General features: G+C 41.9%; 1 protein-coding gene across 2 annotated transcripts in view; it reads left to right on the top strand.

Moving 5' to 3' along the window:
* LOC126175175 (uncharacterized) overlaps positions 1 to 16110 on the top strand; it is a 137694-nt gene that overhangs the window by 81973 nt on the left and 39611 nt on the right. Inside the window, exon 2 of one of the 2 annotated variants that reach the window (XM_049921766.1) lies at positions 14845 to 14878. The exons of the other annotated variant lie outside the window; for it this stretch is intronic. Coding sequence (XP_049777723.1) covers positions 14845 to 14878 — 34 coding nt within the window. The remainder of the gene's footprint in view (positions 1 to 14844; positions 14879 to 16110) is intronic. 2 annotated transcript variants of the gene reach the window in all.

Genomic DNA, 16110 nt, shown 5'->3' with positions numbered 1-16110 from the left:
CTTATCCGCAGGGCTGTAACAGATCGTGCAGCCATGTCTCGATCCATGAGTCAACAGATGGGGACATTTGCAAGACAACAACCATCTGCACGAACTGTTTGACAATGTTTGCAGCAGCATGGACTATCAGCTCAGAGACCTTGGCTGCGGTTACCCTTGACGCTGCATCACAGACAGGAGCACCTGTGATGGTGTACTCAACAACAAACCTGGGTGCACAAATTGCAAAACGTCATTTTTTTTGGATGAATCCAGGTTCTGTTTACAGCATCATGATGGTCGCATCCGTGTTTGGTGACATCGCAGTGAACGCACATTGGAAGCGTGTATTCGTCATCACCATACTGGCGTATCACCCGGCGTGATGGTATGAGGTGCCATTGGTTACCCGTCTTGGTCACCTCTTGTTCGCATTGACGGCACTTTGAATAGTGGACGTTACATTTCAGATGTGTTACGACCCGTGGCTCTACCCTTCATTCAAACCCTGCGAAACCCTACATTTCAGCAGGATAATGCACAATCACATGTTGCAGGTCCTCTACGGGCCTTTCTGGATACAGAAAATGTTTGACTGCTGCCCGGCACAACAAAAAGACTGTCAGAAAGTTAGGTTTTGCTCAACAAGAATTTCATAAAAAATAGACACAGGCACACACATGACCACACTCTCTTGCAGCTGGAGCCAGACTGCGAGCAGCAGTGCATTATGGAAGAGGCAACTGGGTGGGGGTAAGGAGGAGGCTGAGTTGGGGAGTTGGAATGATAGTAGGGTAGGGGTAGGTGAGGTGCTGCTGGGAGCATGCAAGTACTAGGTGGAGACTAGGGCAGCTAGGTGCAGTTGGGAGATAACAACGTGGGCGGGCAAAAGATAAGGGGGTAGCAGAAAAGGAGAGAAGTAAAAGGACTCGGTGCATTGGTGGAATACAGGGCTGTGTAGTGCTGCAGTGGGAACAGGGAATGGGCTAGATGGGTAAGGACAATGACTAACTAAGGTTGAGGATGGGAGATTTACAGCAACATAGGATATATTGCAGGGAGAGTTCCCACCTGCGCAATTCAGAAAAGCTGGTGTTGGTGGGAAGGATCCAGATGGCACAGGCTGTGAAGCAGTCATTGAAATGAAGAACGTTATGTTGGGCGACATGCTTGGCAACAGGGTGATCCAGCTGTTTCTTGGCCACAGTTTGTTGGTGGCCATTCATGCAGACAGACAGCTTATTGGTTGTTATCCCCATGTAGAATGCAGCATGCAGCACAGGGTTGCAGCTTAGCTTGTAGATCACATGACTGGTTTTACAGGTAGCCCTGCCATTGATGGGATAGGTGATGTTTGTGACCGGACTGGAGAAAGTGGTGGTGGGAGAATGTATGGGACAGGTCCTGCATCTATGTGTATTACAGGGATATAAGCCATGAGGCAAGGGGCTGGGATCAGATGTTGTGTAGCTATGGCTGAGGCTGTTATGTAGGTTTGATGGGCAGAAGAATGCCACTGTGGGAGGGGTGGGAAGGATAGTGGGTAGGACATTTCTCATTTCAGGGCATGACAAGAGGTAGGAGAAACACTGACAGAGAATGTAAGTCAGTTACTCCAGTCCTGCGTGGTACTGAGTCATAAGGGGAGTGCTCCTCCGTGGCTGGACAGAGAGTGTTTTGTGGGAGTTGGGTGACTGGAAAGATAAGGCATGGGAGATCTGTTTTTGTTCAAGGTTGGGGGGGATTACGATCTGTAAAAGCTTCAGCGAGACCGACCCTTGGTATATTTCAAGAGGGACCATTCGTCACTACAGATGTGATGGCCACAGGTGGCTAGGCAGTGTGGAAGAGATTCCTGATATGGAATGGCTGTCAGCTATCGAAGTGGAGGTATTACTGGTGGTTGGTAGGTTTGATATGGGCAGAGGTATTAATATAGCCATCTTCGAGGTGGAAGTCGACATGAGGAAGGTTGCTTGTTGGGTTGAGTAGGACATGTGTAACAAATGGGGAAGAAGGTGTTGAGGTTCTGGAGGAATGCGGATAGGGTATCTTCACCCTTGATCAAGATCACGAAGATGTCATCAAAGAATCTGGACCAGAAGATGGGTTTGGGAGTCTGGGTTTTCAGGAAGGATTCCTCTAGATGGTCCATGAATAGATGAGCATAGGAGGGTGCTACGCAGGTGCCCATAGCTGTACCCTAGGACAATGTTGGTGAGGGCTAAGGATTGGTGGAATCTGAACAGATGGAAGTCACTGTGGAAGGAAGGGTGGCAGCCAGAGATGGGTAAGGTCATTTGGGGGGATTCCATGAGCCAAGTAACAATGCAAGAACAGTTTGTGGGACTGGATTATGGCTAGGGCTCTTAATATTCTATTCATCTCACATTTAAGTAATGAGATTAATAGATCAATCATGCACTCCTTAAAGTATTTTTTGGGTGAACAGTATACAGACATTTCAATCACTTTGCAAACAGGGACCTGGATAGGAGAAGCATCAAATTTCTTTCTACATTTAAATGTTTACTATCTGTCACTCTGGTTTTAAGGGACATTGCCCTTTAACTAATATAGCTACACTACCACCTTTCTTCATGTGAGACCTATAGCAACCAGTTTTGGGTGTATAGCCAGCCATCTGAGATATATAAGATGTAGTCCTCTTTCTTAAGCCAGTGTTCATTCTGACACAGTATTTCACATTGTATTTTGTCCAACAATACTGCAATTCAGAGAGGATTTCTTAGAGCCTGTAAGTGCAAACAATGAAAAATTTCGGATAGATTAATTACGGTTTGATGAGATAGATCACAACTCACCACATAGAGGAGGCATCAAGTGACATACAGGCACAGTGAAAAAGAGTGCTAGATGTTATTCAACTATCAGTCTAAGCCCTTCATCAGATGTAGACAGCAAAACTCACACACACTCACACAAACATGACTCACACACACATGACCATTATCGTCTCTGGATACTAAGACATGACTGTGATTGTGTCTGAGATTTTTCTAGGGTGGGTAAGGAGGTGTGTGATAGTAGGGGGTGGCATAGCAAGGGTAGGGAAAGATGTGGTTCTGGCTGTGAGAATACTCAGGGATGTCTAGGGGCAGGATAGTGGGCTGCTAGGTGCAGTGTCAGGAGGGTAGGTGGTGGTGGTGGTGGTGGTGGGGGGGGGGGGGGGGAGGTTAGGAATCATGAGAGAGCGCACTCAGCCTTAACACTTAATCTGACAAGTATTGGCAGTTTCATTATTAACAACAGTTTAATATTATTGTTCATTAATTTAATTCTTGCAGTTTATTTACTGTTTCACTAGGCACTTCATTTTCTACTATTTGTTTTGCAGACTTTTAGATACAAACTATGGATTGCATGACTACTATTATTTATGAAAAGTTTAATTATTTTCTCATAATCTTTGTTCACTGCACCAATTTCTTGCTTCACGTGAGGCTGCTGCAATAAATCATAGTGATATAGGGCTGTTTAGTGGAGCAACAGTATGGTGTGTCAAGTGCCTCAAACTAACATTTTGTTTTTGATAACATCATTTGAATGATCAACTGACATAATGTTGACATACAAAGTACTTACAAAATTATATTTCCAAAATAGAAGTTGCTATGTTGTTCTACATTCTTCTTTTATTTGTCATTGAAGTGTAATTGTCGAGTTTCGATGAAATGGTTAAAACGTGTTGGAATGGAACAGTATGCACGTTTGAAAAGGGCAACATATGGAAATGCTACATCAGTTTTGATGTATCTACACTGCAGAAGTCCAGTATAAAAAGCCACAGTCATCACATTATCAAAGGATGCAACATGAACATCAACTTTGTAACCAGACCTTTGCAAAGCATGGGTTAACATAGATCTGTATGTCAATGCAGAAACATGGTTACTGGTCACAGAGTGAAGCTGGATGATGAAATGCAGTCATGTAACATTACCTGTACTGTGTCAGTTTACAAGTACACAAAATCAACAAGATATCTGGAATAGAATTTGTACCACCTAAAAACAAATGTACTTCAAGAGATTGGCAGTATTTGATTGTCTTCAGTGGCACTGTCTTTAACATGGTACCTTGTTGGGAAAAAGTCTTTGTTGTGATTACAGTTCTTCAATAAGATTGCAGTCTTTGTGTCTTGACCAAGAATACAAAGTAATAGACATCTGTCACCAACATTTTCACCAACAACTGAATATAAAAAAGCTTTTTCATATGCTCTCTAGTAATTTTTCATTTTTACTCACTTCAATATGAACATTCTGTGGAGACACTGCTGCCAGTTTCGTTGTAACCTGTAGAACAATGTCCGTATATTTCCTGCAAACAACTGTAAAGCTTAAATAAAAAATTGTCTTGATCACAAAGGTTTTTTGAACAAGATCACCAATTTTGGCTCTGCAATACCCATCTTCAGAAGCTGTATTTGGCTGCATTGCAACAAGTTGTTATGAGAAATAACACAAAACTGTATTTGGCTGCATTGCAACAAGTTACCATTATGAGAAATAACACAAGTTTATGATTTGTTGCAATGCAGCGGAATGAGAGATTCCGAAGATGGCTACTGCATAGCCAAAATTGGTAATCATGTTAAAAAAAATTGTGATTAAGACAATTACATTAAAAATTATGTAATGCGTATGATTACCCATGAGATGATTATTTTATGTAAAATTTTACTAAGTGTAATGTTTGTTTGCTAAAACACCATTCCTAGGCACAGTCACGTTTGTTTGCTGCCCTATGAACAGACTGTACACTAGCAGCTGTTGGTTTTCCCTCGGTGTGACAGTGTTGATGAAGACCATAGTTCATAGAAAAATTGGCTCTGATCATTAGCACAAACACCTTATGTTTTCATTTTTAATGCACATGTCCACATCTGCCACAAATGTTTCTGCTGCCTGTGTAATAATATGGTCTTTTTCAATGTCTTTGCAAGCCATGACCACAGTGATATGCCTGGATGAAATGTTCTAGTCTTCTTTGAATGCACAAAATCCAAAGAAGCTCTAAAACTGTCCAGAGAAACTGTGCTAACAAACTCTAGAATCCATACTGGAATGTGTCAACACCGGATTATGGATGCTTGGTGCTTAGGGACTCTTTTTAAAACTTTCATTTTCAGATTTTGTGTCCCTTGAAGTAATCTTGTCTTTTATGCATCTCACAATCTGAAATTACCTTGAATTGAGCTTTTGAAAGAATTCAGCTGTACTGATTTATTAGTTTCTTATAACAATTGTAAACACAGTTATAGTAACCCACATAAATATTGTCCAATATTCTCATCAGTACTCCGTACCACATTAGTTCACTTTATTTTTGGAGGTGAAGGTATATTTTCACCCTGACTTGTAGTTCCTTCAGTTGCTGGATATATTTCAGGTATGTTGAAACTCCCATACTCATGTGCTGGTTACTTTGTCAGACTCACTCAAACAGCCCATCATTCACACTTTCACACCCAGTGAGTAAACTTGATGTACCTTGTCACATAGGAGCTCAAATACGTGCACAGGATTAGTTTGCTTTTGCCTAATTATGTTTGAAATTTTTATGTACACCTCGTTACCAAGGCTAGTATCTGCACACATATAACAGGTAAAACACTCATAATTAATAAAATATTCTGAGCTATTATGCCATGGTCTAAGGGATTTAACTTCAAAACCCAAGCTTCCACACAGTGGCGTGATGTCACATTTAGAATATGCAAGTGCAACTGGCTGTTGTCAAATGCCATTATCCGCTGTTACTACAGAAGACTGTTACACATCTTCTTCAGTACCAGAATCCAAATTTCATTCAATTTCACGCCCTCCTCCTTCCTATTAATATTCCTAGGGTATTCCACAATCTCTATGGCCACTCTGTACAGCCTTTCATGGTATCCGTTTGTGGCTGCCAGTACTTGAGTCCTGTCAAAATGAATGTGGTGGTCTCCTGACTGTAAAGCATGTTCCACAACAGCTGATCTGTAAGTCTCCCCTCTTCTGCAAGTGCCCTTATACCCTTCAAGTCATTTTTTGACAGTTGTTTTTGTAGTACCCACATACACCTGCCCACAACTACACAGAATCCTATAAATTCCAGCTTTTTCCAACAGTTGGCGAGCATCCTTGACTGATTGTAAATGATCTTGTATCTTCCGTATGGGTGTGTAAATTACTGTGATGCTCCACTTTCTCAAGATTTTTCCTATGCAGTCAGTCACATCCTTAATGAATGGCAGGAAAACTTTTGATTTCACTGGCACTTGAGCATCACTATGATTTCTAAGCAGTGGTCTTAACGCTCTTTTCACCTCAGTGAACGAATAACCACTCTTGAGCACCGCAGTGGTGAGATGTTATATTTCTGCATCAAGCAGCTCTTGTTCACAGATTTTCCTTGCTCTGTCCGCCAATGTTTTTATAATACCTCGCTTTTTTTGTGGGTGGTGGTTTGAATCCCAGTGTAGGCAATGGTCTGTGTGTGTGGGTTTTTGGTAAACTGTGTGGCACAAGCTACCATCTTTTTTCTTGAAAACTAGTACATCAAGACAATTTAATCTTTGGATTGATCCTGTTCAGATGTTTATGAAAACGATCCAGTTCCTCTCTGCCATGCCGCCACAATGTATCTGTCATCTGCAGATAAGGATGAAACATCGGCTTTTGAAATGAAATCCCTTAGACCACAGCATAATAGCCCAGAATATTTTATTAATGGTGACAATTCCGGCTGTGAAAGTTTACATTTTACAGGTAAAGCACTGTATTTTAAGTGTGTTTCTAGTTGGCTTTAACGATTTGAGATTGTGCATTTCCGTTTCTCATCCTTTTTGTGGACTATTCATTTTCCTATGCTTATAATAATGCATTAAGATTTATAGTTCAGCCCAGAATCTACATCTACATCTACATCTACATCAATACTCTGCAAGCCACCTGATGGCGTGTGGCAGAGAGTACCTTGAGTACCTCTATCGGTTCTCCCTTCTATTCCAGTCTCATATTGTTCGTGGAAAGAAAGATTGTTGGTATGCCTTTGTGTGGGCTCTAATCTATCTGATTTTATACTCATGGTCTCTTCGCGAGATATACTGCTTGACTCCTCGGTGAAGGTATGTTCTCGAAACTACAACAAAAGCCCTTACTGAGCTACTGAGTGTCTTTCTTGCAGAGTCTTCCACTGGAGTTTATCTATCATCTCCGTAATGCTTTCACAATTACTAAATGATCCGATCACAAAGTGCACTGCTCTCTGTTGGATCTTCTCTATCTCTTCTATCAACCCAATCTGGTACAGATCCCACACCGGTGAGCAGTATTCAAGCAGTGGGTGAACAAGTGTACTGTAACCTACTTCCTTCGTGTTCGGACGGCATTTCCCTACGATTCTTCCAATGAATCTCAGTCTGGCATCTGCTTTACCGACGTTTAATTTTATATGATCATTCCATTTTAAATCACTCGTAATGCCTACTCCCAGATAATTTATGGAATCAACTGCTTCTGGTTGCTGACCTGCTATATAGTAGCTAAATGATGAAGGATCTTTCTTTCTGTGTATTCGCAACACGTTACGCTTGTCTACATTGAGATTCAATTGCCATTCCCTGCACCATGCGTCAATTCGTTGCAGATCCTCCTGCATTTCAGTACAATTTTCCATTGTTAAACCTCTTGGTATACTACAGCATCATTCGCAAAAAGCATCAGTGAACTTCTGATGTTATACACAAGGGCATTTATATATATTGTGAATAGCAACAGTCCTAGGACCCTCCCCTGTGGCACACCTGAAATCACTCTTACTTCAGAAGACTTCTCTCCATTGAGAATGACATGCTGTGTTCTGTTATCTAGGAACTCTTCAATCCAATCACACAATTGGTCTGATAGTCTATATGCTCTTACTTTGTTCATTGAATGACTGTCGGGAACTGCTGATTCCTACAGAGTAGATTTCTAGTCTCCAGAAAAGTCGTTATACACAAACATAATACATGTTCCAAAATTCTACAACTTACCGACGTTAGAGATATAGGTCTATAGTTCTGCACACCTGTTCAACATCCCTTCTTGAAAACAGAGATGACCTGTGCCCTTTTCCAATCTTTTGGAACTTCTACGCTCTTCTAGAGACCTACGGTACACCGCTGCAAGAAGGGGGGCAAGTTCCTTCGCATACTCTGTGTAAAACCGAACTGGTATCCCATCAGGTCCAGGCCTTTCCTCTTTTGAGCGATTTTAATTGTTGTTCTATCCCTATGTCATCTATTTCAATATCTACAATTTTGTCATCTGTGCAACAATATAGAGAAGGAACTACAGTGCAGTGTTCCTCTGTGAAACAGGTTTGGAAAAAGAATAAGTAAGTTTTGTTTTGTGTTTGTAGACTGCATTCATTTTCTAATTTAGGTAATTTGGCATTAAGTATATCTTGTGGATTTCTTGGCTAAGTAATCCTAAATTTCCTTATACATACCAAATTATGGCATTTCACTACAGAATTGAACAATGGGAGTCACACTGATAATTGCTTAAATACAGGTTTGTTTTTCTAATACAAGTAGAGAAATTTTACTCAAAAGTGTCCACAGGTGAAACATGTAGAAATGTAAAACTGCTGCTTTAGAAACTGAGAACACCAGTTTTGTTTCTACTGATAACATCCTCCTGAGTAGCACCCCCCCCCCCCCCCTCCCTCCAGAGATTGGAATGGGGGCTATTTTATCTCAAGAATATTTTATTCAAGAAGATGCCGTTATCATTAACCATACAGCAGAGCTGCATGTCCTCAGGAAATATAACAGCTGTCATTTCCTCTTGTGTTCAGCTGTTTTCAGTATCAACATAGAGGGGTCATGTTGACTAATGTTGCAAGGCCAGATCAGTAAGCCATCTGGGATGTTACGTCTGCAAACACTGAAAAGGCTGTTGCCCCTTTTCAGGAATTATACATTTTTTATGGTCTCTCCAAATATGTTCCTTCATTGTGATTGCACTTGTTGTATGGCTATCTGTACTGTAGAAGCATGCAAGGTGCTTCACCTCTTAAGTCCATGATTTCTATGTTTGTATGTGTATGGGAGGGAAGATGGTATTGTATGATAAAACAGACACCAACTAGAGAGTGCTATGCAGCAGGATACCGTGTTTTGGAAGTATATACACTCTTGTGTATATCCATCTGTTGTTATTAGCCAATCTGAAGTTTGTCATACCAACACTAAATGTTTGGTAGTGTTGCACAAAAACTGGTACATGACATGTTGTTTTTCAGGTTCCCATCTCTTTGATTAAATAGTTGTTGCCATTAATAGAGCAAGTGTTGGTAACAATAGGAGGCTGTCTGTTAAGTTTTTGAGTGTTGGAACTCAGAGGGTTTAAAACCATTAGTTACGGAAAATGCTGTCGGAGCAAACTTAGGTTCTGACCAGGTTGTTATGGAAACTGGGAGCAGAGGGAGCTGGAAGGAAATATATCAAATAGTGTGGCATTATTTCAGAGAAATCATAGCTCTTAGAAAAGTTAGTTAACACATGGACTCTTTTGTCATTTTCTTTCCAAAGCTAGCTGAGGGTACATATGGTGTCTGTCTGTGAACTAGACTGTTGAGGTAACTACGGGCCATGAAAGAAGAGATTAGACAGGTAGTTTATTCTTACAAGGACTCAGCATCTAAGCAGATACATTGCAACAAGTGGCAAGGGTGTGGGGGAGAAACATATCACAAGGAAAGCATGGTAATTGTCAAAGTCTATATGTCCTGTTTCTTGTTTTCCTTTAAATGTGCTACGGCTATGCAGTAGGACTCCACTGAGAAGTTTATAATGTGATACACAGTGATGAGCCATAGTATCAGTCTGACCCCTTTTTCTTGCCTGTGGCAATAGATGTGAAAGTGTGCTGTTTTATTTATTTATTGTGTGATGACAGAAGAAATACTAGATAACTATTACAACAAATAAATACATTTCTAGATAGATTTGCTCAATCTCAAGTTCATAATTAGTTCTGCCACTTCATATCTCACATATTTCTTGACTATTTTTGAAAGTAGTGTGGCTACATAAATGAACAAGTGTGTTATTACTATCATTATTTTCAAACTCTTTCTGATACCTCTCATTAAAAAAATGACAGTGTTCCATTAAAGAAAACCATTCTTCCTTCAATTACTTTGTGGGTAAAAAGATCAAAGAACACTAACCTCACACTGACATACTTGCCCCTTTGTGTGGTACCATGTGTTGAAATTTTCTTTTGCCACCTCCACCTAGTTGAAGAAAGAAAATTAAGAATGTCCACATCATGTAGGGATATGAAATGGAATGATCACATAGTCTCAAGCTGATATAATACTGGGAAAGTGCAATCAGTCTACAAAAGAGATTGCTTACAAATCACTCATGGGACCCATACCAAATAGGACTATCAGGAGATATTGAACATAACACAGAGGAGGACAGCATGCATGGTCACAGGTTTGTTTAATTTGTGGGAGAGTGTCACAGAGATACTGAAGGAACTGAACTACTCCTGATGACAGATGTAAACTATACTGAGAAAGTCTATTAACAAAGTTTCAAGAACCAGCTTTAAATGATTACTGTAGGAGTACACTTTCTATTGCTCGCATAGGGATCATGAGGATAAGATCGGCATAATTACTGCATGCACAGAGGCATTTAAACAAGCATTCTTCCCGTGCTCCATATGTGAATGGAACAGGAAGAAACTCTGATGACTGGTATGAGACGAAACCTCTGCCATGCACCTTAGGGTGGTTTTTCAGAGTGTAGATATAGATGTGGATATAGACAGGAGGTACATTATGTGTACTGAAAGTAAAACTGTACCATGATATTTTCTTAAGGCACAACAAATGTTAGCTCTGTTTCTAAAGCACACATTCAGAATATTGTCTTGGACTGTGCATATTAAAAGTTTGTGAAACTTGGAAGGGGATGGGTGTATTCTGCATACCCTTAACTTCACTGAGAGTTGACAGTATTGAATAAACATCTTCTCAAAATCCAGGAGGATGTATCTGTTCTTTTCCATGTGTTCATGGTCCACGGTTAGCAGTTTTTTCCCCATGGGTAAACTTCACTGTTTCACAGACTGTCACTTATAGACTAATGAGTGTTCATGTATGGCTCTCAGAGTTTCATTTAACCTGCAGGATTGTGATATCTTTCTTCATGTATTCTGTCACTCAAGCATTAATTTCTGACCTAAGGCAGATGTGGTAACTGTATGTTACCACATCTAATACACTGGTGCCTCAGTGGGAGTGAACATAAGATGTGAGATGCCGGCTCATGTTGTTATGGTCCAACTTGCCCAATTTACAAGAAAGAAAAGAAGATCCAAGAGTAAAAGTCACTGGATCATCTATCTTATGCTTAGGCTCACCAAAAATATGACCTAGTCCAACCAGCAATGATTTTTTCTACTTCTGCCTCTGGTACATCATTTTCCTTTCCTACCTCTTCCTTATCCCAGCCCCATCCACCTCCCATCTCCCCGTCTCCTGTGGTTCCTATGCCCTCCCCTCCATGTGCTGCTCCCCCTCCCTGGCCAAAGAAGTGCTGTTTCAACCCCCACCAAACTGAATCCTCTAATGAACCCTTCACTGAATGGGAATTCTTGCAGGCTCTTACCTCTTTACATGACACAGACCCGGATTCCATCCACAACCAGATGATCCAACACTTAAACGTTACTCAGAGGCAGCATCTCCTCAGGGTCTTCAATCACATGTGGCTTACAGATACCTTCCACTCGCAATGGTGAGACAGCGTAGTCATCCCTGTCCTTAATCCCGGAAAAAACCCAATATCTCTTGACAGCTGCCACCTGATTAGCCTTACCAGCATACTTTACAAACCACTCAAGAGTATGGTTAGCTTATAATTATATTGGTTACTTGAAACTCAGGGCCTTTTGTCCCCATATGAGCATGACTTCCAGGAAGGGTGATCTACAACTGACCATTTACTCAGATTGGAAACAGCAGTCCAACAGGTTTTTACTAACTGCCAGCACCTTTTTGTGGCCTTCTTTGACCTACATAAGGCGTATGACATGGCTTGTTGCCATCACATTTTAGTTACACCCAAGACTGGGCTTTCATGGCCCCCTTCCAATTTTTATCCATGAGTTTTTACCCCACCCACTCTTCCGGGCTCAAGTTGGCACCTCTCTCAGCATCCCTTGGATCCAGGAGAATGATATCCCACAGGGTACTGTGTTAGTGTCACACTTTTCCTCATTGCTGGCTATGGGCTTGTCACCTCTGTTGGGCGTCTGTTTACTACGGCATCGTATATCGACAATATTTGCATCTGGTGCAGCTCTCACTCAGTAGCATCTGCTGAATGCCAACTCCAAGGCATCATCTGAAGGACTTCTGCATGGGTCCTCTTCCATGGTTTCCAGTTTTCTCCCTCCAGAATGTGGCTTATGCATTTTTGCCATCGACCTATTGTACACCCTGATCCAGAACTTTATTTAGACAACCAGTGCCCAGATGTTGTAGTACAGTCCCATTTCTTGGACCTTATTTTTGATAAAAAAAAAAAAAAATGTCCGCCGCTCGTGGTCTCGCGGTAGCGTTCTCGCTTCCCGAGCACGGGGTCCCGGGTTCGATTCCCGGCGGGGTCAGGGATTTTCACCTGCCTCGAGATGACTGGGTGTTTGTGTTGTCCTCATCATTTCATCATCATCCAGGAAAGTGGCGAAATTGGACTGAGCAAAAGGTTGAGACATTGTACGGGCGCTGATAACCACGCTGTTGAGCGCCCCACAAACCAAACATCATCATCATCATCATCATCTTGATAAAAAGCTGATGTGGCTGTCTCATATTTGCTACCTGAAGACCACCTGCATATGGAAACTTAATGCTCTCTGTCTCATGGCCCACACATCTTAGGGTGCAGACTGTGCTACTCTTCTTCATCTTTACTGTGCGCTGTGTGCTGTCAGGTTTATGGCTCGGCAGCCCCTTCCTCTCTCAAACTACTTCATCCTGTTCATCAATCTGATGTGTGTCTGGCTATCAGTGTCTTCTGCACTAGTCCTGTCGACAGACTTCTCGCAGAAGCTGAGATTCCCCCTCTACAAATATGATGGAGCCAACTCTTGGTTTTTTATGCGACCAGCATTTAATGATTCCCTGACCATCCCACGTGACCTGTTGTCTTTGCAAATGAGGGATGTCTCCCTCCTGATACCCAACCTCAGGGTGGGATTGCCAGTTGGAATGCATATTACTTCCCTTCCTTGGGATCTCCTCCATTCACTGGAAACCCACTTATTTCCTCCCACACCCCCTACTCCTTTGATGGTGCCTTGACCACAGATTAGGACTGACCTATTTCACAGTTCTAAGGTCTCTGTCACCCCTGTGATATTCTGGCATCTTGTACGTTCCATTCTTGAAGAGTTCACTGATTGTTCTAAAACAATAGATAAGGTGCGACACGCTTTTACATCTCCTACTCACATGGAACACCATTTACTGCTGGGATCATGTAGTGTGTTCATAACAGAGCTGCTAGCCATTAACAGGGCACTGCATTTTTTTACTCAGGCCTCCCTCCACAGTGTTTCAATATGTTCCGACTCAGTGAGCAGCTTGCAGGCTGTAGACCGATGCTACTCTCTCAACCCTTGGCCATGCCGCCTGCTCTGTTGCCTTCCTCTAGGTCCCAAGTCATGTGGGCATCCCAGGGAATGAACTGTCAGACTGACGGCATCCCTTGTATTGGTGGACTGTCCTCTTCTTTTGGCCATTCAAACTAAGTGTAGCCTTCCAGATTCCTTGTCTTTAATATTAGCAGATGATTAATGGATGGTTGAACTGGTCCTCAGTTTCCTACATGAAAGTAGTTTTTATTTTTAGTTATCAGATTTTGCTTTACTTCTGGAGCAGGGGCAGGGTGGTTTTGGTTGGGGCATCTCTTCACATTTTCTATGTCTGGAACCCATGACTACTCTTTTATCCCTCTGTTTTTCAGTTTATAGATTTTGCCTACTCTTTTATGCCTTCTACTGAGTGTGTTTTAACTTCCTCCTTTTATAGTTTGACCCCTCTGACAGGATCTGCCCACTTTTAGTGGACTCTCTACCTTAATGCAAGTAACTTTTGAATCCTGCGACTGATGACGTCATGTTCAGCCCTTGACAACCCCCCTGCCCTCCCTCAATCAGTCAAGGATATTACTGCCATTAGCCGTGTGTGCGGCAATCTTGCAACTCTTTCTAACTAATTGTTTATCAATGTGTGTGTGTCAACGACACCTTCCTTCAATTGCAAGTGGATATAAGTGTGGCAAAACACTTCTGAACTCTTAACACTTACGTGCACCTCAGTTTGCCTTGACTGTCTGCTGCTTTATGCTATTTTGTCAGTTATAACTGGCAACAAATTCCTGTTATTAGACAGTTTATGGTAGACATGACATAAAAGGTGGTGGTGCACCTATTGTTGGTCGTTTTGGTGGATGGTGCCTGTTTGGAAAATTTGTCTGCTTTCAGAGCATTTGGATTCATGTTCACTGATTTGATAATTTAATGGCTGACTTCATACTTTATCGAGAACTGGGTGACCTCTGCAGGGGATGTTCTGTGCTTTTTGCACAGTGGATAGACAGGGCCACAGATTACACAGACTGTATCACCCTCAAACTCACGGTGTGGTCTTGTTTCTTTTGAGTTTGGCCTGTGCTGCTGGCATTTAGTGATTAAGTAAAAGAAGAACAAGATAGGATGATAGCATTAGTTGTCATCAAATCCTTATCATCCAGCCAATGACCTGTGGTTGCTTCTGTTTCAGACATTGCAGGGTGATGGTCTCAAGCGTAATTTGGGTAAGTTGTATTTCTTTCAGCCTTCTGTTGAATACCTGGGGCATGTCATTTCCCATCAAGGGGTACAGCTGAGCAATGGTCATACTGCAGCTATTGAGGTACTCTCTTGTCCTGTTAATGTGAAGGAGCTCTAGACTTCTTAGGCAAAGTTATGTATTATCATAAGTTCCTCCTGCATGCAGCTACAGTAGCACATCCTCTCAACCAAAGCACAAGAGAGGCACATTGTTTTTCTAGATGCCTGCCTGTCAAAAAGTGTTCTGAAAATTGAAAGATGATCTGAATTCCATTATGTTCCTGACTAGATACAAACCTGGTTACCAGCTTGTAATGGCTCTGGATGCATCTCAGTATGGCATGGAGTGTTCATGCTGTCTCAGTGTAACACAGATGGTTCAGAACAGCCCATTGCTTTTCCTCAAAAATGCTTAATGTAGCACAAAAGAGTTATTCTCAAATACAGGAGGAGACCTTCGCTTTTATTTATTCTCTGAGGAAGCTTCACATGTTTCTATATAGTGTCAAGTTTCACATACTTACTGATCACACACTATTAGTTTCTCTCTGTAATACCATGGCACAAGTGTCACATAAGATGGGCCCTGTTCGTCAGTCGTTGTCAGTCCAAGGTTCACTTCTGCAACACGGCTTGGCCCTCTAATGCCAACATATTCTGGTTAGACCTGACCCTCGCTTCCATCAGGACGAAGGACTTTGTTTCTAGCTTGATGAGGAAGCTAGAAAGACATTGGATTTGTTCCCCATTATGAGTCCTGCAGTGCCCATGCTGTCAATTCCAGTCCTGATTTCCTTCAGTATATTCAGTAGGGTTGGCCAGATCAGCTTTCAGCTAGAGCTTTGTGTCCCAGCCACAATTACTTTGTATTGTGCCATAGGTTAACTCTTGTTGGTGGCATCATTTTGCTTTCTACTGAATGCACTGTGGCAACAGTGGTCATTCCAGCATCTATCCAGTGAGACACTCTTCGCCTCCTGCAATGCGGCAATTGGGTGGGTGTTAAGAATGAAGATGCTGGCTCACCAACTTGTTTACTGCCCCAAGATTGATTGTGAGAATCAACATTTAATTGTTCTGGTTCTAAGCGTGCAGGAAACCAGGCCACTCCACAGCAATATTACTCTCCATGACCAGAGTGTTCACAGCCATGAGAGCATGTCTACTCGGATTTTGTGGGCCCTTCTTGGACACTTATTGGTTGGTAGTCATAGAA

Source organism: Schistocerca cancellata, chromosome 3 (genome assembly GCF_023864275.1).
Source record: "Schistocerca cancellata isolate TAMUIC-IGC-003103 chromosome 3, iqSchCanc2.1, whole genome shotgun sequence".
Classification (NCBI taxonomy): Eukaryota; Metazoa; Arthropoda; class Insecta; order Orthoptera; family Acrididae; genus Schistocerca; species Schistocerca cancellata.
The sequence above is the reverse complement of the archived record's forward strand: the minus strand, read 5'-3'. Positions and strand labels throughout refer to the sequence as shown.